Genomic DNA, 26,426 nt, shown 5'->3' with positions numbered 1-26,426 from the left:
TGTGACAGCATGACAGAGTCTTTTAAAAAAAATGCAGTGTTGTTTTTCTCTTTGCATAGTTTTAAACTGGTCTGAATCTTGAAATAATGCTGTAAGCCATCTAGTATTCTCTTAATAGACATCTGGGATGTAAATGGGCTGCATTTATATAACGCCTTTCTAGTCTTCCGACCACTCGAAGCACTTTACAATACATGTCAACATTCACCAATTCACACACACAAACATTCATACACTGATGGCAGAACCTGCTCATCAGGATCTAATCTAACGCACACACACACACACTCACACACCACTGGTGCAGTCATCAGGAGCAACGTGGGGGTCAGTATCTTGCCTAAGGACACTTGGAGATGCAGACTGGAGGAGCCGGGGATCGAACAGCCGATCTTCCGATTAGCGGACGACCCGCTCTACCTCCTGAGCCACAGACACCCCGGATGTGAGTGTGACAACCGATCAATCCACATATTAGACTGGCTGAAAAATATATCGAATTCATCTGATTCCAGACATAATGCAAATGTGATTTGTGATTTATCAGTGAATTTCTACAAGTTTAACTCCTTTCTCTTCCCTACTCGAGTGAACGTTATCATCCAGAGCTGAAATAATCCATTAATCAAATCAACAGGGCAACAATTATAATAACAATAACGATTTTTCAGGCAAAAATGCAAAAAAATGTGGAGGTTTGCTGCTTCTCTTTGTTTTACACAACAGTAAATTGAATGTCTTTGCTATTTGAAGATCATCTCGGGCTCTGAGATAGTCTGATGACATTTTTCACTATTTTTTATGACATTTTGTAAAATAAACAATGAATCTAGTAATCAAGAATATAATCGGCAGCTCAGATGATAATCTTGAATGCACTACAGCTCATTTTATTATGTCAACACAACGAGGTAGCCAGCGCCCTGCATATTTGCATATTTGCAATCAGGCGTGTAGAAAAGGTTTATTGTACGGTTTGCCTCACAACTGTGACATTATTGACATTATCCTTTTTCTAATTCTTATTTTTACTCTTAATCTGTTGCTCACAAGCTTTTATTAACACAGTCTTAAGAGTCTTATGACACCCTGCACATGTTGCATAAGTGATATGTGTGCGATACATGACGAAACTTCGGGATCTTGCTTCATGGCGGAGACGAGACATCGCACGGAAACTCACGGGCCTCTCGAACACATAAAAATATATGCTATAATATAAACACATCAGCAGGCTTGTACACAAACACATGAGTGGGGGCCAGGACCGGACGGGCGACAGCACGGGGCAGATGATAGGGGTTGTGGGGCAGCTTTCATCACCATAGCGCTCGGTCTAACACCAGCTATAAATACAGACCGCCTCTCACTGCTGAACCTCTCCCTCCGCGCTATGCACATCATCCCTCTTTCACAGAATCGGCCCGGCCGCACCGGGAAACACCTTGAAATCCAACCTGTGCGCCGTTTTTTGGCCCACGTACCGAGAATATGCGCGGCCCCCCTAAACGCCAAACACACACACTTTCCATCCTGGTTCGTTGGCTCTCAGCTGGAGCTTCATATGTCCGTGTATCATCTCTACTCCCGACACCTCTTCCAGCCTGCTCCCCTTATAAAATATCAAAACTTATGACTCCATCGCCTGAGGACGCGGAACAGGTAAGACCGGGTGTAAATAACCATGTGAGATGACAGGGTGTGTCCAAGAGTGCAGGGAAGGTCAGTAAAAGCCTGATGACCTTTTTCAGCGTGCTGGCTGGCGCCGCGCCACTCCAAACAGTTGTTCTAATGTTAACCCCCGCAATGCCAGCTTAGGTTACAGCCCCGAATACCGCCGGTTATTATCACATGACCGACCATGCTACACCGCGGCGAAACCTGGGCGCAAATGCAGGGAATGATGGGACAACTGGGCTCGATGATGACATGTAGGTCAAGCATTGTTAACCTACATATCATCACATACGGTGATTTGGACTCTACTGAGGTTCATAGTAGCTGCTTCTTCACCCGCTTCTGCTCACAAACAGTTAAATTTGTAACTATTATATACAGTATGTGCAGTCTAGTGTTAATAATGAAGGTAAATACAAGAGAAAAGGAAAAGATGACAGATCTTCAAGGCAGGAAGGAGAAGTTAAAAGAGTAATTAGCATGTCAATCATGCCTGAGGTCATCTTCATGTCTTGGTAGAAAGTGTACCGAAGCTTTTTGGAAGAAGGTGATATGTTGTATTTCACGTATTGTTGGTTATGATTTTGCTGGGTATGTTTCTTTGTGTATGAAAGAGAAAAAAAAAAAGTGCTGTGTTTTCTGCTTGCAAAACAGAAAAAAAAAGCTTGCTGTGTTCTGGGAAAACCCACAAAACTGACTCTAATAAGACAGCAGTTATATGGATAAATGTATGTATTTATTTATTTATCTCCTTGCTTAACCTAAGGAGGGTTTATTTATAAATCCAGGAAAAATAACACCACTGAGGATTTGCCAAACATGGACTGTATCCATTTTAATATACAAAGACTACAGTGACTAATATAGTCCTGAACTGACAAACATCATGTAAGGACAAACTTTTAACCGATAAAAATTTTTTCATTTATTCAGTTATTTTTAACTAATTTTGCCGTTTCCTCTGAATTGTCTATTTTTTGCTTTTTATGATTTTTTTACTTTCATTTATTCTCATATATTTACTTTTTCCCATATCTGTTTTGATAATCACATGCGATATCAGTGGTTCCCACACTCTTATCTGTCATACCCTCTTTTACAAGATGGAAAAAATTCACACCCCCTGAGTCATAAATTGGTTGCATTTATATCAACTGCTTTTTTTTTTTTTACTTGGGAAACAAATAACAACAATATAACGAATATCAAAATATCAAAAACACAAAGTGCATGTTTCTTTTCATAAACCTCTCTCACTAGTTTCTGGTTTGCAGAAGAGAAAAGAAAATTAACTTGTTGGATTTGACCGACATGTTCACTTCATGAGCGTCATCGGCTTCTCTTTCCTTCCTCGTCATAACATCATCTTATATTTTACAGGCTGTTTTGCTAATTGACATCTTAATAACTTTTTCTAGCATCAGATCACTCTCACTTCTTTATAGTTCTCATATAAATCAGGGTCATGGACCTTTTTTTTTTTTTTTTTTTTTTTACAGCAGACAGACAGCTCGACTTATAAAAGCAGTAAGAGCACAGGTGTTACTAATGACATTAACGATGGCTCAGTCTCAGCAATCATTGCAATTCAGTGCAACAGCCAATGATGTTATTAGTTACAACTGTATCTGACAAGTTAAAATGTCTGCTATGAATCACTGCATTTATATTTATATAAAAAAAAATCATTGTTATATTATGTTATAAAAATATTGGCTTCAGTTTTTTAAGGGTTTTTAAGGCCCTTAAGGAGCCACAGATACTGTAAACCTTTTGTGCAACACCTCTGTTTTGCAGGCTGTTACAAAAGCCCTAAAGATCTAAATCATCTCCCCTTTCTTCTAATCGGCCATGTGAGTGTATTATCAGACGGGACAGACGGTTGACTCATGCCCGGCCCTTCCTGTGTGTCTGGTGGTGTGACGGGGTGACGCAGCTCCAGGCTGCACAGCTTTGTTTTCTTTGATTATTTCATAGTAATCCGCACTCGTTAGTGGCATTCCTCCCTCTCAAAATATAAAGAGTTCTGATTAGAGAAAATTATTAGATAGGCCGACCGTCAGCCGCCGAGCTAAACAAGGGCCCCTTTATCCACATCACAACATAACTGTTTAAAATAGAAAAAGCCCTTATTTAGCAGGACGGAGCAACCTCCGCTCCAAGGAGGAGCTGACTTGTGTGACTTTCTTAGATTACAATCCTATGATATATAAAAAGATCAAAACCTTAATTTGTGAACACACAAATATATCCAGTATACAGTAGGGACCACTTTCCTATTCCAGTGAATGGGAAAGTGGTTTCAGACTTTTGGACCCTGCTGTATGTCCTGTAGTAATAATGATGTAGCCACATCCATCAGCACTGTGTGTTAGGACGCTCTGAGGGTGACATCTTGTGGCCAAGTCAGTTATGTTAAAGCTGCCGTTTATGTCGTTGCTGTGATGTGTGATGACATCGTCATATTAAACCTTGAGGAAATAATAATACTTATTGTCTGCATCAAGTAAGTAACAATTAATAAAACAAAGCTAAAAGAGTTGAGTGTTTATATTTATTATGTGTGCAACTCTGCCACCTGCTGTTTTAAAAACAACTTAAAACACAGCCTTTATCAGACACTTGATAAAAACTAATTTTTAACATTTTCCAAGATTAACTTTAGGAAAAAAAATGCATCAAAAGAGATCTTTCACTGATATTATTCATCAATCAATCAATGACTTTTTTTATACATTTTAGTATATTCCTAAGTTGCATTTGATGTAAAATATAAGAGCCAAAAACGGCTTTCAAGTAAAAGTTTGCCACAGACACAACGGATGAACCTCGGCGATTTTAACGAACCCACGAGATTCGGTGCAAGAACCGACACATCGTAGTGTCTCCACCTCATATAAAGGGCAGAAGATGTTGTTTGGCACTGGAAATCTTTAAAAGGGATGTTGCAGAGGCAGGAGAAAGTGCAAAACATGTGATGTTTGTTATCAAAGAGCTACACTGATACGAAGCTTTCAAAGCATATAGAGCAACACTGATGTAGAATTTCTATTTCTGCGGACAATCATGGTTTTCTATGCACAGCCATGAATGCACCAAACTACACAGAACAGTTTTATCCTTCCTATCTCAACTTAACAGAGCTTTCTGACTGACTGCTTAGAGCCCCTAATGATGCACACCTGCTGTCACTATCACTGATAAGATCTGCCTACCACCACAAAAAAAATGAAAAAAAACAAAACAAAAAACCACATCACAAAAAAAACAAACTAGTCAACTGAAACCTGTATTCTGTTATCTGTGTAATGTGGCTGATAAATTAACATATTAACAGAAACGTTAAGACGCAAAAAAAACATACCAGTTGGGAAATAGATCTATGTGAAAAGGAAGAGGTGCAACCTTTTCACACATACTTAATGCTAAAATTTACAATGAATGAAAAATAGTTCCTCTAATTAACAACAAATCTCTTCAGCATCACAGTGGTTAAAGGTTTATTCTCACCAGTGACAATTTAAGCAAAAATACAAGCTTTGAACTTGATTCTTATTGCTGAAAAAAGAATAATAATAAAAAAAAAAAGTTTACCTGTTTGATCTTATTGGTTATGACAGAAGGCAGTTTGACTCTCAGCTGCTCCGTCTCCTTGAAGGATGCCGGGAAGCCGCTCAGATAGGCCAGCGCCTGCATGCGGATCAGACCTGGAGCCTCTTTATCTGTCGTCTGGAAAGCAAACAAACAAGTACAATTAACACCTGATGTTTAAACACCACGGTCTCTGTCTTTCATGATTCATTTATTGATTGAGTATAATGTGCACTGAAGGGTTAACGTGACAGTTATAAACTCACCAAGTAACATCTGGACACTGTGAATTTCTGGTCTTCTCTGGACACATCTGTATAGGCTTTTTCAGCTGTAAAAATCAATTCATAAAGCATTTTTTTTAATATGTTTTTATGCATGTAGATGTTTCATTTTTGACACGTTCCAACATGTACATAAAGCAGCAGTATAGAGTGAACCTTAAAGGTTTAACACTTGTGAACGCAGACTTTCTGATGTCATTAAACAGGCTGAATGGAAAATGTGAGTGGACTACAATGAATGAATGATACTTTGTCAACAGCTAACATCACACTGTTCCTGGGCAAGATGCTGAACAAGTAAGTGTTGCAGCAGACAAGCAACTCCCAGTTGTGAACAACTACAGATGTGAATACTTTTCTAATTCCCCAACATCCCCTCTGCAAATAAAAATGTGCTCTTGGTCAACTTGCCTGCTTACAGATCCCCTCTAGAAAATGTTTTAGGACGTATGAAGAAAAATAAATTGTGTTCGACACGTTTTTTCCCCACCAAAAAAAAAGTTCAGTTACTGTAAATGTTAAATAATCCTTAAAATGACGTCTACCCCTTCTCCCTCATTAAAAAAAAATCCAGAATCTATGAATATGAAGTATTTTTCATATCAGAAGTTTAACTGCCGGACACAAATGTCTCCTACTTCCCTGAGAAGTCCATTCTCAGTGTTTGTGTACTAAAGGCTGCAAGTTTCCACATTACATTCTTGTGTAAGTTGCATACCGGACCACCATGTGCTCCAAACTGGGTGTGATGTCACAAATCATGCTTGTAGGTACATGTCTTAAGACAGAGAGAAACGTTCCACTTTCAGCAGATAAATGTGAAAACAGCCTTCTGATGTGAAACTCTAACCTGACGCGCCAGATGGTTTTGTTACACAGAACCATCTGAGAAAGCGTCCTTGGAAACTGTTTGGAAAACACTTTCAAATAAATACTTGGCAGGTGATTGGTTGAACCGTCTGTCTATCATGGACTAACTTCTTGATGTCGCCACCGTTGGTTCGGCTACAGGCGCATAACTAGAAGCCTGACGAGACAGTTTCTTGCGTGACCTTGCGAATCCAGCTGCCTCACACGGAAAGTGAAACTCAACACATACATCATTCTGCACGGTGAAGCTCAAACATCAAACTGGAGGAACAAGAAGTAAAACATCTGACTGGAGGGTGACTTTAAATATAGTTCAACGCCACAGGATTGGGAATATTTTAAGATAACGAGCCTCAGAGGAGACAGAAAAGAACCATCAAATTAGTTCACTTGCAATACTGAAGTCATGCAAACCATCAACACCAGATGGCTTAAGATAATAATAGTAAAAATAATATGCAAACAAGTCAACAACAAGGCTGTTATTATGTTCTGACAGCTCGCATACGTGGGTTATTTTCCTACTCTGCTGATATTGCAGTACACCGCTGGTTTGTACAGGAACATAAACCCAAGTGACGTTTCTTGAAAAACCACAGTGTTGCACTGCGGCTGTGCTGTCAGTCCACTTTGCTGGTTCCTTGAAAACAACTGAAGGTGCTTTGAATGGTTAATTATTTTTGTCACGTTCGACACTTTGCACACTGATGAAGCAGAAATATTAAGCTGCTTTAGGGATTTAAAGTGGCTGTTTTAATTGTGTTTCGTCGTCCAACCCGCACTCACGTTTTCACTCTACTAATCATTAATGCTGCTACTGTTACTGGTGATGCAGATTTCTCCCCCACCGCTGCCACACCCTCCTATTCTGGTTACTTATTCATCATAGTTCAAATACCATCTTTTGCACTGTAAATAATGTTTCATGTCTCGGTGATAATCTGCCTGCTGGGTTCAGATCACACTCCTCATGATTTTTATTGCTTTCCAAGCAGAATCTCTTCCATCTCTCTGCTTGGAATCGTTGTTTGTTTTTTTTGGTTTTTTTGGAGCATCCTTTTCCTGCCAAATTATATCTCTGATTGTTGCCGGAAACGCTTTGATCCAGTCTGATGATTTAACACAAACTCTCTGCGTTCTTTTGTGCGGCTTTACCGTCGGCCTGCGAATGGAAGACGACCACGGACACGGTGGTGGACGGGTGGAAGGGTCTGTTCATCAGCAGCAGCTCCTTGGCCGCGGAGAATGAGGGAGAGAGCGACGGCAGCTCTTTGATTGTAACGTTGGCCGGCAGAGCGGGATCCAGGGCCAGCATGGGCGCTATGATGCAGTGGGACAGCAGGCATTCTGGCTTCACACTGACAACAACAACAAAAAAAAAAACAAAAAAACACTCAAACGGCCATGTCCTCTAACTTTGTGGTTTTGCACTAAATACTTAAACATAGGAATGATATTAGTCAAGTTCACACATTCAGCAAACAGTTTCCTTTTGCGGAAAATGTTGCACCAATCACCTCTGCTCAGATGGGTTTTTAATCTTAACAAAAAGGAGGAGGGAGACGATGAGTAAGGGGCCCCTTTGTCAACATTTTGGTGGTGAACACACAGGAAATATCACCCCTGAAGTCTAATCTGCGCTGTGGTTAAACATGCTGCCTGAGCTCTACTGTCAGCAATTTTTTAATCAGTAAAGCCAGAAGGAAATGTAAGATTTCTTTTCAGGCCACAACATGCATTTCTTTTACAATTGTATTAGATTCAGATTGTATCATGTCTTAATATCCTAGTGCCTTTACTTTCTGGAAAACAAATCCATGACTGATGTCCTACACTTCTGAATGATGCCTTCGTGTCATATAACCCACCCCAACATCCGGTTTCAACATCAAAATCAGTAACCAACGTCCTCTCACGATGCTTTTTCATTGTGACTTTAACTGTTAGTTCTCTGGGTTTCAACAGTTTGAGGACGTACTTGCAGTTAGAGGCTACACTCAAGTACAAGGGTTGGGCAATGTGATAATGACAGTCCACTGTGAAACCCTATAAATTAGTCAACGTGTTGAAATTTTTATTGCAGTTTATACATCCCTTTGTAATCTCTGGTTGAGTTAATGGGTAAAAATGCAAATCACTCAGCAGGAAATATTTATTTCAGTGTTAGATTTGCATGCGCTTTTTTGATTCGTTGGGTATTTTATTTGCTGGATTTGCAAAAAAAAACAGACATTTAATGTGTTTATTTTATTCTTAATATTAACTGCTTCACTAAATATATATACTGTATAACTATTACAATATAAAATTAGGATTAGAGGGTTTTATCCATCTAATTTAGTGACCATCACACTCACCTGTCTTTTGGCACTTCAGTTGTCTCACTCGCATTTTTCCCCAGGCGCTCCCTGTGTGCAACAAACCAGTGAATTTCTATTGTTTTTTAATCATATATTAACTACAATAACAGCACTACAATGTTTACATGAGGTCAGTCGATGTCAAAAAACAGAATATCTGCACTTTTTTCTTTATTTTTGGCCATGCTAACAGCTGAGAGAGTTCAGAGATTATAACAACACAGCTTTCATCTCATAATAAGTGTTACTGTTATGCAATGATTCCTTCTTCCTCTGTCTAAACAAACCAATCACTGTGAGAGTGATAATGCTTCAGCTAAAGCCTGTATGCTAATTCTAGCTGCAGTCACTTGAGTGTGTTTGCACTCTGTGGCCAGTTTTCTGCAGCAAAATAAAAGGCTTATTTTTAGGTGCGTGTTACAGCCTACACTAATTCTACCTAACCATAGAGCACCACTGCACCCCGACAATAACACGCAGACTGTGGAGCCACAGCTACCTCAGAGCTTTTTGTTCCTCCTCCAGTTGCTCTTTGACTGCCTTCAGCTCCTTCAGCAGAGCCATGTCTGTGCCGTTCACCCATGTGTACACCACATCAATAGGCATGGGCAGACAGAGCCTGCAAGAGAGAGAGAAAACACTCATATCACTCAGACAGTCATCAAACTGCAACGCCTGTGACCCCGTTTCGGCTACCCACCCTAACACCCCCCCACCCCCCGGCGCACACTTTCCTTCTCTGGTGAATGTGAATAGAAAAGACTGGCGAGTCTGAATTAGTTTTTGTTCATGCATGGTTACACCTTGTCCAGCTCTTTCAGATTTCTCTCAAGGGAAGGGTACACGCAGTCTTGTGTGGAATGAAGGAGGTTTTTTGCAGGGTGGAATAGGAGTTTGCATACCTTTTTCACATTAATATCTGTGAATATGATGACATTTTTTCCCCTTCTGAACCCCAACCAAGAAAATTTTGCATGCTACTGTAGGTGAAGCAATAAAAATATAGTTGCTGGAGGTCCAAGACATCATCCTTTAGGACATTTGTCTTCTTCTCACCTGCTTTGGAATGATTTCCCACCAACGTTGTCTCTGTAGGAGTCAAACAGCACATGATACTGGTCCCGACTCCACTCCACCACCACCTGTATGGAGAGAAGATATGATACAATCACCTGGGACACATGGCCCAAATATCACTCACAACCTACAGGCCAGACTACATTCAAAACATGGCAGTTCCCTTGTCCATCTTCACATGTGCATACTGTACCTTGATGATTTTAAGACTTTTGGTTAGTCTTTAGGAGCTACTCTTCAATTGAACAAATATCCAAATAGAATATAACAAATAATAACAAATCTTCCTCCAGAAAAAGGATTAACTTACAACGTGGAGGGCTGCAAGTAAGCAAGCCACGAGAATTAAGTATATTAACAGGAATTCGAAGATTTTAATTTAAATAAAATGCACTTAAGTGATTCATGACTGTGCCGAATTTGCCAGAAGACGCTATAGATTAGTCATTTGTGCCAATCAGAGATTTACAGCGGACACAGAGGTATTGATAAGCGAAGTTGTTTTAAAAAGTCGATTTTTTTTAGTGCAATCTGGTGAGTCTCGATGCAAGAAAAAACGTGGCTTAACCCGGAGCAAGTTGCGTGTGACTGTTAAGTTGAGAGGAAAAAAACAGAAGTGTCTCACCTCTCCAAACTGGAAAGCAGAAACTATCATGAGGACGAGCCCTCCAAAGCAGAGGTAGAGTCCATATCTGTGGGACAGACAGGTGTACGTCTGCCTCTGTAACAGCTTCAGCACCGAGTTGACGACTACCATGGCTCTCCTCGGCGAAGCATAGCGCTGCATTCATTCAAAAAAAAACAAAACGCGAAAAAATAACGCAGGTTAACGCACTAAAACAAAGAAAGTAAACATCACAGGCGACCAGGATCTGTCAGCTGACCCGCCAGCGACACTGCATGACACATGACAACCATCGACCATACATTTCACGCTTCCTCGGCCGCGGTGACGTAGACTCGGTGACGTGAGCTCGTTGTCGCCCTCTGGCGGCGAGGAGGCTGTGATGCGTTCACGCCCCCCGCCATGGATGGTGCCACATTTGGATCACTCTGACCCTTTTATCAACTCAGTGAGACCTGTAATTTCATTTTTATATTATTTTATGATATGTATTATTATTATTCATTGCACAATATTTCTTTTTCACGGCTATATGGGCGGCAGTAACCACTGAATCTAAATTTCATCTATGGTCTTTTCATTAAAGCAAATAATCTTTCTTTTAATTTGACAAGTTTACATTATTAATTTCTAGTTGACATTGTGTGTGTATGTGATGTGCTATTGTGTGTAGCTTTGTATTTTGTATAATGTGTTCTGTGTGTTTTTTGCTTTGTACTGTTTGTTATTGTGCTGATATACGTTGTAATTGTAAGGGACTGCATATGCATCATTTATGTTAAAAACTGTACACTGTCCCGATAAATAAATACAATCTTCTCATAATGTTGGTCCACCACTTTGGTCATTTCATTTCATTCATTCATGCAAACATTTTTTTAGACAGGTAGGCCATTGACAGCAAGCTCTCTTTTACAAGGACGCCCTCATTACAATACAAATATAAAATATAAGAAACAATAATCATAATCTGAAAATAAAAAAGAAAATATGAACAGGTAAGCAATAAGCAGTATAATACATAAGAAACAACAAAAGCAATAAAACACATGATATGAAACCATATTAAGGCAATAAAAAGCAATATATGCCCATAAAAGTTAAAGCTCAGTTAAAACACATGCATTTGAACTGCCCTGTGTCAGCTAAAAGTGATTTAAATGATTAAAAGGAATTAGCTTGTCTAATTTTACTATCTTCTGCAAGTTGTTCCACTTGTGTGGAGCGTAACATTTAAAAGCCAGTTTCCCAGTCTCAGAGCAAACATGTTGATTTTCTAGGAGCAAATAGTCTTGGGACCTAGCGCAGTGTGAAATTGAACTATTAGCATAGACATGTAAGGTACCCAGGATGTTTGCCAAGGAGAGCTTCGTATAAAAATAGAGCGCAGTGCTGTTCTCTTCTCACTGCCAACGAACGCCACCCAACTTTCTGATACAGAATACAGACTGGAAGATCTGAGAAACTATAAAGTGGATTGACGTGACATTTTGTACACACATTCATGTTCTCCAGTGGAAGCATCCTACTGACTATAGTGATCCCCTGACTTTACCTCTAGCACCACCATGAGGTTCACTTTTTTTTTTTTAAAGTACTTTATTGATCCACATGGGGAAACTGATCCTCTGCATTTGACCAATTCACACAAACACGCACTAGGCGACCAACTCCAGTTCTTTTGCCAGAGACTTGGACAGGGGCACTGACAGGAGTATTAACCCTTTGTTTATATGTATATATATATTTAAAATTTTATCAGTTTATAGTGCAACACAAGTGAAAAACATGAAAACAACAAGCACAAGACAAGAGGGGAACTAGACTCAAACAAATGGAAACAAATGAAAAGAAAGAAAGAAAAAAAGGCATGGCTCAGATTTTCTTATTGTAGTACGCATGTGTTTATGTAGGTATGTGTGTGTGTGTGTGTGTGTGTGTGTGTGTGTGTGTGTGTGTGTGTGTGTGTGTGTGTGTGTCGGTGGGTTTTCTGTGTGACAGGTATAGAGGGTAGAGCTACAATGCTCTTGGAGGGCGTCTCTGGTTGGACTCTGAGGACAAAAAGCCGCTGGGGTGGATCAGGTCAGGACAGCTGGGTCAGGGCAGAATTTTATGTATATATAATATAGTGCCACCATCGTGTTTATTTATTTAATTATTTAATTGGCAGATGTTACAGTGTTATTTGAGCTCAATCTTTGAGTAAGAGATTAGGGCCCTTTAAAGTGTCTTCACCCAAGGACCCGTCATCTCATAATTCATCAATGTGTCCTTGTATGTATGTCTGTATGTAAGTCCTATCAACACCTGAAATATTAAACAACTTTTTGACAACAAAACCAAATGTGCTCTTTACCAAAGGTATTTTTGTGGCAGCAAAAAAGCAGAAATATTGGTCTTTAACTTTGTGCATGATCAACAGAAAGGACAAGAAACTACTTACATTAGCTTTGTTTGAAAACATGCTCAGCGTCATCATGTGACCTACATACAGGACTTCGGTCATGGGATATCAGGTGGTTGCATATAAATGTGAGTCTCTGCTTAAGGATGGCGTCTTGGCTTTATTAGAATTGAGAAAAAAGGGTACAAATAGGCTTGTAAGAGTATCAAAGAGGAGACTGACAGCCACATTTGACCTCTTTTTGCTCCTTAAGGTTTACAATAAGTGTCTCCATTCTGGGTTGTCTGACAGTTTGCCAGAATTTCTCCATTTCCTCTTCTGATACCAGGGAGGCCGCTGTATTTTTTTTTTTTTTACTATGCCAGTAGTTCTCTGCTGATTCAAGAGTCCACCAGGCATACTGAGCCTAAGAAAAGACCTTTTCAACCAACAGTTTCTTAAAGTTGCCGCCAAGTAAGGCACTGGCAAGCTTCAAATAGTCACATTGAAATGGCTCTACTTGAGGACTCAGCCTCCCTCAGAATGCAGAAAAGCTTCTTCAAAAGCTGAAAGACTTCTGGACATAAGCCTCCACCAGATGTTCCAGGTTCATCCTCAACATCATGTGGCCTTTTGATGCACCCCAGCTCCAGAAATGCACGTTTACCCAAGTATCCAAAACATGCTGCAAGAGATCCAAGTCTGGATTATAAACTGGGTAAAGTGAAAATTTGCAAATTTGTTTGGAGATGTGCACCACTAAAGCATGATAGGTCTGCTTCTTTACCTAATCTTGAGTCTCTGTCATTGTTTCGGTCATTATGATGACATGGTGCATAATCCATAATTCCACAAACTAGTGTTTTGGTTGGTTTCTGGGTCTTTGGGCAAAATATAATGGGAGGAAAGAAGGGGGCCCACATCTTATTTTTGCCCTTAGCAAGTTAATCCTGCACAGATCATCGATATTTAGACTAAACTGCTTTGGTACCAAACACTGATGAGCTGCCTCATGTCTAAACACGGTGTCACCAGGTGAACCCATCTTCAATACCCCCAGTCAGAGGCCACATATTCTCAATCTGGGATGATACCCAACAAAGTTCAAGAGCTGAAACTGTTTGCAGAAGCCTGACTACATAGTTTAGTTATATGAAGTTGGTAACACTCTACCTCCTTCACATGCTTCAGCTCCTTCACCACCAGAGAGCAGTGATGGAAGAAGTATTGAGTATATCAGCAATACCACAATGTAAAAGTACTTCAGTAAAAGTAAAAGGCATGCATTCAAAAGCTTATTTATGTACAGAAAAGTGTATCAGACATGCTTAGTATGCAGAAAATTAGCCAACATGACTGTTATATTGGTATATATAAAATATTTGGATTATTAATAGATGCATTAATTAATCAAAGATGGAGATAATTTAACTTTATAAGCTGCTGGGTAGTTTAATCTATAACAATGTATTGTTTTATAACAATGTAGTTATCAGAAATTAATGTAAGTAAAGACACTATAAGTATAGAAACATTATATAAACCATGAGGAGGAAAAGTAAAGTAAGTTTTTACACTGGTGAGAAGTATTTTTTACTCAACTGCTGTACTTAATGGAATTAGAGGAACATGTATTTTACTTGAGTATTACAGTTTTATGCCACTTACTGGAAGGAAATATTGTACTTTTTACTCCACTATGTTAATGTGAAAACAATGAATGTGTCTTTTGCAAATAACACATGATTATTTTATAAAATATGATGTATTACTACTGATTGAATAACCCAGCAGTAAATAAAGTTTCAGTAAACTACAAAATGCTGCTTATTTTATACATTTAACAATCAGTAATAGTCTAATAATTCAATAATGTGACACTACAACACACATAAATGTCTTCTTCTAAGACACTTTAAAAATATAATCTTTGATGCTGCAGGACTTTTACTTGTAAGTAAAGGTGGAAGAAGTACTCAGATTATTTACTTAAGTAAAAGTGCCAATATGACAATGTAAATATACTCCATTACAAGTAAAAGTCCTGCATTAAAAGTCCTACTTAAGTAAAAGTACTGAAGTATTACCAGCTTGATGTAGTAGATTATTAATACTGAGGCATTAATGTGTAAGCAGCATGTTATTGTTGTAGCTGCTGGAGGTGGAGATAGTTTCAACTACTTTATATACAGTTAGCTAGTTTAGTCCAGTGGTCCCCAACTTAGGGGTCGGGCCCCTCTAAAGGGTCACCAGATAAATCTGGCAGGTCGTGAGATGATTAATGGGAGAGGAAAGAAGTAAAAACAAAGTTCTGATACACAAATCTGTTTTCAGTTTTTGGACTTTTCTCTAATCTTTGATTTTTGGTGAAATATTAGATCATTTGAACATTTATTGAAATGAAACCTGTTAACAACTCAACTCAACTGGAAATATTCAAGTACAAGTACCTCAAAATTGTACCTAAGTACAGTACTTGAGTACTTAATTACTTTCCAGTGCTGCTTACGGTGCCGCTACTTCCCCCTGTATGAAAAGATTACTGGCAGCAGTGTGTTCGGGGAAGAGAAAGAAAACTTTAAAGGGAAGAAGAAAGACCGCCGGATGATCATCACGGGTGGTTTGATTTGCATGGGCCGGCCCACAGGGAGTCCTTTTGGGGAAGGGGTCACAGTATCTACCGTACATCTGCTTATGAACAGAGGCCAAGTTCACTCTTGTTCACAAACCATGTGACTGTCGGTTTTAACAGGCTTGATCTCTCACCTCAGAGCAGCGGCAGCAGCAGCAGCAGCAGAAACAGCAGATCTGTTCCTGGACCAACCTTTACACCTTAGCTTATATCTGATCTCTGTGTTATTTACACGCCTGAGAGCGTTTTCTGGACGTTTCGCGTAAAAACTTCTCAAGACATGTTTTGGTTCATGCAAGGACTATGCTTCTTACCAGTGTTTTTGGTCATCTGGTCCTCCAGCACTTTCATTATTTCCTACCTCATTGCGCTTTTCAGAAAAGATGTCGATATAATCTTTCCCTACATAAGGTAAGTTTTAATACATGTACTTCAGAAAAGGGGAAGAGAAGTCAGCTATTGTGTGATCTTTAATGAGTTAAATTTGAGGTTTGAGATTTACTTTGATGAAGTCATTACTGTAAACTTTAGTTTCGTTTTCCTTCGCGTTGACTTGGCTGGTACCCAAACTCAATCTGTTATTTTCGGAAACTCAGAATATAGTTTTTCTTCTCACTTCTCTCTTTTAAATTGGGCTTATTTTAAGAAGAGGCGACTAAAGCTTGAAATAACGCAAAATTCAAACCTGCATAGACCCGAATAACGGGAAGTCATGACTTACCGTCAACAAATGTCTGCGGTGTGCAGGCTAACATGTCTTTTCCTTTTTTTTTTTGCAGTGATACAGGTGCAAACCCTCCAGAGAGCTGCATTTTCGGCCTGATGACATTCATTTCTGCATATGCAGGTATTTTCACCCCAACATCTACATCCTCAGCTGTTACCTCAGCTGTTACTCTTTTAGGCAACTCTGGGCTCTCCCAAGGGAGGAACCAAATTTCCTAGAGTCACACTTCCCTTTTTCAAGAAAATGAAAGGAGAGTTTACCGGATGCAAGAGGAATTTTCCTTTAAAAAGAGTCAAAAGTTTCAAAAAACTTTGTGGTAAATGTACAATCTGAATTTCTCACAGGAACAGCCACCATCTATGCCAGGTACAAGTATGTGGAGAAGCTGAGTGAGGACACAGGAGCTGTGAGTCCATATCTGAATAAAGCTTCTCTTGTATTGGGATTATTGTCCTGTTTGGGCATGTGCATTGTGGCTACTTTCCAGGTATGTCTTCACAGATCTTGATCACATTTATATTATAAAAAAAATATTTAGTTTAATGTTTGTTTGCTTTTTTTACTTTCTGATTGCAGGAAACACAAATGGAAACAACAATGGAAAAGGTTCATCTTACAGGAGCTCTGCTGTTCTTCATCACTGGTGTCACATACATCGTCCTCCAGTCTGTTATATCTTATCATGCCTATCCATACGGGTCGTCCCTGGGTATATGTCGTGCACGTGTGGGTATCGCCACCATTGCTGCTGTGGCGTTTTTCCCCAGTATCCTTTCACACGAGTGAAATCTGTCAAAACACTTGGATTCCTGATGTTTTATGTACTAAGATAACATGCATTATTTTACCAGGAACTTCATGATTTCTCTTGTCAATATTATCATTAGTGTCATTGACAGTAAGTGCATGTGATGCTGTATTCCTTACACACTGTTAAATACCATTTTCCTTAATGGATGATTCAGCTGTGATCTGTTCATTTTTTGTGACACAAGGCAAAATGCATAGAGACATAGAAGACAAGGTAGGCTGCAGTCTGTCAGTGCTGTGTGTTCGTTTAGAGCTGAATCAATTAGTTAGTTCTGTTAACAGAAGAATGATCCGCAACAATTTCAATAACAAGTTTGAGTTTTTTGTAATTTTTCAAGCAAAACATCCCTCTCTGTTTTTGCTGTCTTATGTGATAGTAAACTGAATATTTTGGGGCGGGGGCGGACCATTAGATGGACAAAACAAGCAATTTGAAATAGTTACCTTGGGAAATTATGATTTTTTTTTACTGTTTTCGTACAATAACAGGTTCACAGATTTTCAAGTGTGTCTTAAAACAACAGTCAGGTGCCCAAATGAACATTGACACAGGTTTTGCTTGATGTAATTGTTCCTCCTGTTCATACTGGCCATTGGAAGATCCTCTCCAAGTGCACTTGCAATATAAGTGGACAGTGTTTTCCTGTTCAGCTGCAGTGGAAGGATCGTAACAGAAAGAGGGAATTTGGCACTAAAAAGAATTTGATATTGACATCATTTGACTAATTTGGACAGCTGAAGTTTCATATTAGCTTCAAATAAACTTTAAAATACATTTTAAGGAGGGCTGTGGATTTTGGCCCCCATCATTTACATTGAAAGTGCATTAAGAAGGATCTCTTAATGTCCAGTATGAACAGGAAGTATGATTGCAGCAAGAAAAATATGTATCAGTTCATTAGGGACAATTGTTGCTGGGCAGATTTGAAAAATTGCGAACCTATCCTTAAAAGATCTCATATCTCACTGCATCTGTGTCCCTCTTGCAGGACTATCCCTTCCATGTAGCCAGTGCCGTATGTGAGTGGATCGTTGCCTTCAGCTTTGTCTGCTTCTTCCTCACATACATCGACGATTTCAAAGTGAGTATCACACCACACAGAGTGATGACTCATCTTTTTTAGCTGGAAGTCTTTCTCATTTTTTCCCCTTCGTTTTTCCTACAGCTGTTTACTTTACGAGTGAAAACGGAGTGTGAGGCGTTGTCCTGATCAGTCTGCAACTTGCCAGCAAAACTTGGTACAAAAATCAATATTTTCAGGTTTAAAAATGTGCCATGTTTGTTTTTGGGGAAACTTTTGCACTATTATACTGCACAGCTTTTCTAAGATTATGTGTTTTGTATTACCTGACTGAATTTTTTTAATAGAATAGGTACCTTTTATGTTATTTATACATTTTGTACAACTGGCTGTCTGTCAGGTGGGTTATTATGGAAAAAGACAACTGACCACAGCCTGTATCTTTATACTTTTTTATACAATCATAAACCATTTTATAAGTCCACATATTGCTGCCTGTGTTCAGTCAAATGTCATTTTGCACTTTGCCCCTGGTTGTTGACACATCAGCGTGACACGTTGTGTTAGACCTGTGACCACCAATAAGAGAAGTTTATCACACAGTTGACACATGATTGCTGTGGTTAAAAAAGAAAACCACCCAACTACTGATGACTTTGTCTGTGGTTACATATCAGTCTGATCCGTACGGATGTTTTCTGAGAAGTCAAACTGATACTATGTGAAGGTGCTAATTAATGAAAACCGGAAATGTCTTAAATGTTAATTCAGATGGGATCATTGTTCAAATGCTACCAGTTTCTTACCAGAGGTATTATTTTTTTTTAGCATTTTCCAACTGTGCCCTCTTTGGAGTATTATGTGACAACATATTAGGGAGAAAAACATCTTAAACACTCCAGTCAAGTGTTCTGGTTCTGAATACTGATCCCAGTACAGTCTCTTGGTTCTACAGTGCAGCTAATACAATCTGTTTACAACCTTTAGACATCTTTTTCAATGGGAATATGGCCATTTAGTTGAACAAATTAGGCTATGAAGGTTTGCTCAGTAAAACTGCCAAATTTAATATTTTTATTTAATAAAATAAACAGGGCTGTTTAGAGTAAAGCAGTTTTTTATGTATTTTTTCAGGCAGATAAATTAAGCCTTTTCTCTGAGCCTTAGAGCAATGGCTCCCAACTTTTTTCAACTTGTAACTCCTTTAAGTCCAACTGAAATCCCGTTTAATCATCCCTCTTTGGAGTCAGAAATAATTTCAACATGTGTTTTTCAAATGTATTATTAATATTTTTGTACTATTATACGAAGAAAGGAAGTGTCTGATGCTTGTTTGATTGACATTAGCTGGCAGGCTACCAGTGCTACACCATACAGAACGGAGATAAAGTAAACAAACTGCTGTAGCTACAAGTCATGTACAGACAGTGTGTCGCTCACAGGCATTATGAAGAACAATGACCAAACCAGCATTTAAAGGGTCTGAAGTGACATTTTCATGTATGTTTACAGATGAGCTGCAGCTGAGCAGCTTATTAGCTACTTAGCCTGCTAACTGAAGTTAGCGGTGCACTTTTCCCCGGTGAATGTTTACTTGGTGGCTCGTTCAACAAGCTGAGGTGCAGGACAAGATCTGTATTCATGTTTGTAATTTAGATAAGAAGGAGAATTTAGCAGGAAAGCTAATGTGGGTTGTTGTTCAGAGTCTGAGGCTCTCGTGTTGTGTAGCATGATGCAATCAGGCTCAGTGTGACCGCCTGCTCTGCTTGTGACAGAAAGCCACGTTTATTCAAGATTTGATTTGCTGTATTAAATTACGGTCTCCAGCTATGTACTGTAAGTCGATGGCCGAACAGTATTCAATCAAAATAATATAAAAGGGACACAATCATGAAATCAAAGAATTTAAAATATAAATTTCTCCCTTTTGGTTTCTGATTTTTTCTCAAAGGAGAGCACAGGACAAGTGACTTACAGAGCCAATATATATGCTGTAGTAGACAAAAAAGGCAATTTAATTTCAGACTTTAGACCTAAAAACAAATCATTGCCTACTTCCTCATCACAGGTTATAGCTTTAGTGTGGACCTGAGTTTTAAGCAGTTCAACCAAATTATTTTCTCTTCTCAAATTGTGTAATTTATAGGATTTTCAGAGACAAAAGTATGTACTATTTACAAGAAAAAGGAAATTATTTGAGAAATATAGAAAATTTTTGTAACAGAAATATTTTTTATTTTGTTTATTATCTCTTTATTAAGCATGTGACCCCCTATTTAGGGTCATGACCCCCAGGTAGGGAACCACTGCGTCAAAGCATTCTGCTAATTCTGAATACAAAATTAAATTTAATGCTGTACAGACTGTAGAAACCTTCAAATTTGTGATTTTGGGATTAATTGGTAACATTGACATGAGAAAAACTGTGAAATACTGCCTGGCTGGTTCAGGGATTTTAGTTAATTCAAATGTGTTCCTCTCAGTCGTTAAGAAAACTGCTCAGTTTTTTGCATCGTGGTGTCTGTTGGTCCATCAGTGGCCAGTACGTTTGGAGCATCACTGTTTATATTTAGTCAAGAATTGGTGATTGAACTCTGCAGAAATTACACAGTATTCTCTGAAAAGAGAAAATCATTTGCTGTAATGTATGCAGTAATGTGGACAGAATGGGAGTCATATGACCAGAGATTAACTTTTTCACTACAGATAATGTATTAACAAGGGAAAAATATTTTTTTAAATCATTTATTTTGTATTGTCTCTGTTTTGCTTGATATTATGTACTGTAGAGATAATGTACACTGCTGAGCTGAATAATAAACATACTCTTTTTTTTAAAGCAAATGTTTGAGTGTTTATTACAGGCAAAATCACAGATCCAAAACTCCTCGCTTTTGTAAACAAAGTGCTTTCCAGTACTCTCATCACTTTTTCACAGTCAGTATAGTGTAATATCCATTCATAGAAATCTTATCAAAGATTTTTTTTTGTGCTTAAGCATTCTTGGCACTGTTTCTCTACTTCAGTATTATACATTTGCAGACATGTAGACCAACATAAGAAAATCACCAAAACCTGCAATTTACCTTTTTCTGACGAATGGTGATTATCATTGATTTATCCCATTAGTGCAAGTGTGCAACACACTGATATACCTTGCATGAAATCTCAGACAATGAAAAATGTTGTTGGAATAACATTAGCTGTGGAAGGACCTAAAGCAGGACAAGGCAATATATCAAAATGTATTTTTCATCATCTGTCATTGCTGGCTGCATCATATAGTTTTCTTATCTGTATGATAAACCTTGACTCATAATTTTGCCGTCTCAGTTACAAATATCAAGTAATAGAGTCCTTGGGCTGAATGTACCTATTTGAGATCACTTTAATGAGAAACGTCTAACTTTCTACACAGCTGAAAACAAGCTAAAACACTGGAAAAGCATGATGCTCCTCCACTGTGACTTGTACTTGTACTAAGACACCAATTTATTACTTTTGTTTGAATATTTCTCATAAGTTAACATAAAAATCATTTCTTTTTGCACATAGTCGCTGTGTCAAAATGGGAAGAAACGGGTATTTCAAGCATTTTGTGAAAGGTCAAAATATGCCAGAATAACGGCAGGTAAAAAAAAAAAAAGCCAATTTAACTTCCAGTTACTTTGCAGTTCAATGTAACATCTTCCTTCCTATCAAAGAACTACTATGATATACTGTATATTGATATTTCTGGGAGATTACTGTGATATTTTTCTCCCTGGCGTTAACACACACACACAATTACAATGTACATATTCAACATTTAAAATATCCAACATACATTTATTTTCTATTTGGACCCTGTAACAAAAAAAGAGACTTCCAACTGATGAGTGCATCTGTTAAAGGCATTAGACTGTGATAGTAGCGGTGACTAAAGAAAAATAACTACTAAATGATAAGTTTAACAGAATATCTACTTGCTACTGTCACAATCTGCTTGTCATAGAACTGAGAGGATTACCCCCCCCCCCCCCCCTTTTTGAAAAAATACTCCTTCCTCAAAATGCTAATGATGTATCAAAATCGAGGAGGTCACAATTGACCAATAGGTGAAACATTTCAGCTCTTTCACACTGAAATTACAATCACACACGGTAGATTTTCCTGTTTCAGGCGCCTATAATACATCTGCGATGAGTTGCATCCACCAGTCTCGCTGATACTCCTTTATAGGCAGACTGCAGCCTACTTCACCTTGTGAGTACAGGTTTAAAGAAGCTCGGATGGCCTGTACAGGAAGCTTTATGGTGATGAGAACAGAATGGAGATCTCAGTCACTGAAAGAAGATTCACTGTCAGAACTGTTGGCATCGGCATCTTCGTCCTCTGCGCTCCTTATTCCTCCATCAGGCACGGGGGCATCTGGTGTGCTATAATCAGCAATGAGGAAATTATGATGATTATCACAAATGCAGAATTATTTGGATAAAACAGTAAAATAACAGTTAAAAAACTCACTCAAGCAAGTTGGGATCCAAGTTCTCTTGGGTCATTTTATTCCTTATGGCCTGAACTGGAACACCCTGTAACATATTAAACATGTTTTAAGATACAGGAAATGCTAAGATGTTCCCTTCCCACCATACTTTATAGGCAGTTGTTACTGATTACGCACCACTTGAACCATTTTCAAGTATCGGGCGTAACGTGGGTCCTTGGCCACTGTCATAACATTCACTGCAGCAGCTTCTGCTTTCTGTGTCGTTGCAGCTTCTGGTGCACTCTGAGTGGGCTGCAACACATGAAACATGCAAATTAATAAGGCAGTGTAGAATAATAAGTGGTTCAGATGGAACTAGATATCACATGCGGTAGCTTATTTTGCCTCTCTGGTGGGTGCTACACTTTTATAGGTGTTACTTATAGAGTGTCTGAGAATTTCAAGTTATTTTCTTGATTTTCTGTCAGGTGTTTATCTGTTGTTGGAGTGTATGTGAACCAGTTACTTGTATTGTGTGTTTGTACATTTTTATACATTTGCAAGTCTTTGCCTCGTTTTATATTACATTTAATACAAATTACAAATCGTTTCTACTAAAAATGAATTAAAAACCCATCCTAGCTTCTGGCTGTTTTGTGGTACAGTGTGGCTGAACAATACTATATGTTTATTTGTGTGTATGTCTGTGTATCTACCTCTGGGGGCGGCAGGGTCCCCGCTGGTGGACCATCTGCCTGGCTCTGACTGGCAGCGGCTGGCCCTTGCGTCTGAGCAGTCTGCTGCTGACCGACTCCATCTACCGTGACGTCCTCCAGTCCAGGGATGGAGGACAGCTGCTCAGAGCATGACAATATTCCACATATGATATGTTTATGAACACAAAACAACATACAGTTTCATAAACTGGAGAAAAAATGATTAGAGAAGAGGCTGAAAAAAACGCACCTTCGCCTCCAAAATGCACAGTGTGGTTTCAATCTGCTGTATGCGAAGGGATATGTTTGCAAGTTTCTGCAAAAAACAAATTCAGGGCATGAAGTAACTGGCAGTGTTTAAGAGAGCAGGAAGATACATACATAAAAGTAAAGAGCAGAAGAACAAACCTCTTCACAAACTGTTGAAAAGCGATTAAGGAACCGAACCGTGTGAACAACAAACTGGTTGAGATAAGCAACAATTCTTCTCTGCTGAATAGCAGGAACCTGAAGGAGAAACAGATAAAGATGTTTTAGTCACATTGGTAAGAGAGGAGGAAGAGCCTCGGGTGTCATGTAATGACGAAACTGAGTAATTCACACCATCCAAATAGAGAAGTTTCACCACTGTTTCCTAAAACATTAAAAGGCTACCGCAAGCAATAAAGTATCAAGTAGCTGAGTGTTCACCTGAATAATAAACTGGACTGGACGGAAAACACAAATGCACTAGAAAGGACGGAGTTGACTATATCTGCTGAGGAGACTCAGGTCTTTTGGAGTGGAGGGGGCACTTCTGAGGACATTTTTTTGACTCTGTGGCAGCATCAGACATCTTCTATGGAGTGGTCTGATGGGGCAACAGCATCTCAACTGTGCAGCTCTCTCCTGGGATGCTCCCTTGATCCAGTTGAGGTGGTGGTGGGAGAAAGGATGATGAATGATGGCTGCGCTATAATACCTGATGGAGAACATCTCTCACCCCATGCAGGACACTCTGACAGAACTGAGCAGCTCCTTCAGTGACAAACTGCTTCACCAGCGGGGTGTGAGGGAGAGATACCACAGGTCCTTCCTTCCTGCTGCTGTCAGACTTTACAATCAACTCTGCTCCCAGCAGACCGCACACACCAGAACTGACAATTCACTTATGAGCAATATCAATGTATACTAAACTGTGCAATATCAATATTTTTATGTGAATGCAATAATGTGAATTCAGCCATTAAGTCTGTCTACTTATTTTTTTTTTTTACTGATTACTTCCTTATTATATCATCTTCTTTTTTTTTACTGATTCTTCTTGTTAGTGCTCTGTAACACTGCAAATTTATCCGCTGTGGGAAGGATCATCTTATCTTAATGAGAAATCAGTTAGAGAAATCAGAATAAGTTGCTGAAATGGAGTTATTACATACAAAATTATACTAAATGCTAAATATTTCAACCACAGATGAACCACCTACAAAATATGTTGCAAAGTTTTTTTTAACGGCTCTAGGAAGCAATTATTGCTACAAGTAACTGAACAGAACAAATACTGGTACAATGGTTGTTAAAGGCAGTGCTTTTACTATAGGACATTCACAGTTTATCTGTGTAATTTAAATGTAAATTCCCTATTTTGTTACAATGGTCGGGCTTGTTTGGTTCAGAGTGTCTTGCATCTAAAAGAGACAACAGGATTCTAACATATGACCATCTTATGAATATGTACTCATACACTGCACATGTGTCTGAAATGCACATATTCATTTGACAGATACAGTACTTTATTCTAATTAATACAGTTTACATGCAACCCCAACACGAACACAAAATGAGTTAATTTACTCTATTAAGTATAGTGGAGTTCAGGTTCTTCTTCTGGAGTAGAAGGTAAATCTTTGACGCGTCAGATTTTGTGACGCTGGAGGTTTAGGATCAACTGTGGGCAAAAGACTGATAAGTTGTCCAAATATTGAAAGCTCCACAGACGGAGTAGTAGAGCAGAGTTTCTGCTGTCACAGCTGTCAACATGTGTGACTCTATGTGTTTTCACAGTCTGGATTAACAGCTATCAAAATCTGTGAACTAACTTATACTATAGGCGCACCATTTGATGTGTCTGAGTGCTATACTGGTTTTTATTGCTTTGTTTACTGTTTTTATGTAGTGCACTATGACCCAGGGGGCGCTGTATTTCATTCCTGCTTTTGCATAACCTGTAAGGAGAGGAATGACAATGAACTTGAACTTGAAGACAGACTGCTCACCTGGACTTTTATTCTATTATTTATTGCATTGTCCAGCAGATCTGTTGTATTTCGGTTTTATATTTTGATCATCTTTGAGTATTGTCTGTATGCTGCTGTTGTCATATTTATATACTTTACGTATATTACTTAACTTTATAACTTTATTTAGTGTAGATTATTCAGGTATCAATATTTAGTAAACAATCTATCATCCATCAGTCTATCTATCTATCTATGTATCTATATTAAAGCTGATATTTGTAATCAGGCCAGACTATTCAATGGGTCACAGAATTTTGTGTAACACCCCAGATGTAAGAAAACACTGTAGGGTGTAGTGAAAACAACTCTGTTGCTTAAGAATGGCAACCTTAACATTTTCATCGTGTGTAAAAGTGTTCACTGTGACACAAAAGAAAGAAAATCATTTGGAAATTAGAGAAATTTAATGGGGACATTGAACTTTTACGCCCCTGGTTGGGAGGCACTGTTGACAGTGATGTTTGCTAAAAAATAATCACATTTTCAGCTGCTTCGGTTAGAGCTAAACAGCTTTATTGACTTGTCATTTATTTTTGACCTTCTGACTTGCAGAAATACTGTCAACAACTGCCTGTTTCTTCTCATTTCCTCCATAAGCTAATATGCTAGCTGGACACCCACCTTGGTAAGATCAACTCCAGACCCCACAATCGGCAGCCCGTCCTCGTCCATGTTGAATATTCAAGACTAACTGCAGATTATAGTGCAGATTAAAATTTTACAACAAGACTTTTCTGCGCAAAAAAGGCAGAAATTACAGGAGAAGCGGTGAAACGATTCATGTGACTCTGTAGCGTATGATCGCGTCGTGACGTCACCAACGGCTTCCCACGGCGTTAATTTTTTTCCCACCCGCTTTCTGTGAAGACCCGCCCATACTCTGCCTCTGATTGGCTCTAACTCTG

General features: G+C 38.8%; 3 protein-coding genes across 6 annotated transcripts in view; 1 reads left to right on the top strand and 2 right to left on the bottom strand.

Annotated features, from left to right (window-relative positions):
• The window catches only part of gnptab (N-acetylglucosamine-1-phosphate transferase subunits alpha and beta), a 28,884-nt gene extending 12,606 nt beyond the window's left edge, over window positions 1-16,278 (bottom strand). The window contains exons 1-7 of one of the 4 annotated variants that reach the window (XM_042402660.1): window positions 16,221-16,278; window positions 9,839-9,924; window positions 9,282-9,401; window positions 8,780-8,830; window positions 7,578-7,780; window positions 5,535-5,599; window positions 5,272-5,406 (exon numbers count right to left, since the gene is read on the bottom strand). In XM_042402660.1, the coding sequence (XP_042258594.1) occupies window positions 5,272-5,406; window positions 5,535-5,599; window positions 7,578-7,780; window positions 8,780-8,830; window positions 9,282-9,388 (561 nt within the window). In that variant the 5' untranslated portion in view covers window positions 9,389-9,401; window positions 9,839-9,924; window positions 16,221-16,278. Of the gene's footprint in view, window positions 1-5,271; window positions 5,407-5,534; window positions 5,600-7,577; window positions 7,781-8,779; window positions 8,831-9,281; window positions 9,402-9,838; window positions 9,925-10,484; window positions 10,857-16,220 lie in introns of those variants that run through there. The other 3 variants (XM_042402661.1, XM_042402658.1, XM_042402662.1) reach the window with 3 other exon arrangements.
• Window positions 15,412-19,696, top strand: dram1 (DNA-damage regulated autophagy modulator 1). Its single transcript, XM_042402664.1, has 7 exons — window positions 15,412-15,910; window positions 16,279-16,346; window positions 16,571-16,713; window positions 16,803-16,992; window positions 17,192-17,250; window positions 18,026-18,118; window positions 18,203-19,696. The coding sequence occupies exons 1-7, from the start codon at window positions 15,780-15,782 to the stop codon at window positions 18,245-18,247; spliced, it is 729 nt and encodes a 242-aa protein (XP_042258598.1). The 5' UTR covers window positions 15,412-15,779; the 3' UTR covers window positions 18,248-19,696.
• On the bottom strand, window positions 19,692-26,361 carry washc3 (WASH complex subunit 3). The gene is made up of 7 exons (XM_042402665.1): window positions 26,143-26,361; window positions 23,651-23,749; window positions 23,493-23,558; window positions 23,243-23,380; window positions 22,722-22,838; window positions 22,565-22,629; window positions 19,692-22,476 (listed from the first exon to the last, which is right to left on the bottom strand). Exons 1-7 carry the CDS (start codon window positions 26,191-26,193, stop codon window positions 22,377-22,379), a joined length of 636 nt encoding a protein of 211 aa, XP_042258599.1. The 5' UTR covers window positions 26,194-26,361; the 3' UTR covers window positions 19,692-22,376.
• Window positions 26,362-26,426: the final 65 nt, after the last annotated feature.

Source organism: Thunnus maccoyii, chromosome 23 (assembly GCF_910596095.1).
Source record: "Thunnus maccoyii chromosome 23, fThuMac1.1, whole genome shotgun sequence".
NCBI classification, from domain to species: domain Eukaryota; kingdom Metazoa; phylum Chordata; class Actinopteri; order Scombriformes; family Scombridae; genus Thunnus; species Thunnus maccoyii.
The sequence above is the reverse complement of the archived record's forward strand: the minus strand, read 5'-3'. Positions and strand labels throughout refer to the sequence as shown.

Bases quoted from the DNA above. Each gene is read 5' to 3' on its own strand.
- washc3 (XM_042402665.1), bottom strand. From the start codon at position 26,193: ATGGACGAGGACGGGCTGCCGATTGTGGGGTCTGGAGTTGATCTTACC. The intron at 22,839-23,242 runs GTAGATACACAG...CATGTGTTGCAG, and splicing joins GGACCCTGCCGCCCCCAGAG to CCCACTCAGAGTGCACCAGA. The intron at 22,630-22,721 runs GTGCGTAATCAG...AATATGTTACAG, and splicing joins ACTTGAAAATGGTTCAAGTG to GGTGTTCCAGTTCAGGCCAT.
- dram1 (XM_042402664.1), top strand. From the start codon at position 15,780: ATGTTTTGGTTCATGCAAGGACTATGCTTCTTACCAGTGTTTTTGGTC. The intron at 15,911-16,278 runs GTAAGTTTTAAT...TTTTTTTTGCAG, and splicing joins ATAATCTTTCCCTACATAAG to TGATACAGGTGCAAACCCTC. The intron at 16,714-16,802 runs GTATGTCTTCAC...TTCTGATTGCAG, and splicing joins GCATTGTGGCTACTTTCCAG to GAAACACAAATGGAAACAAC.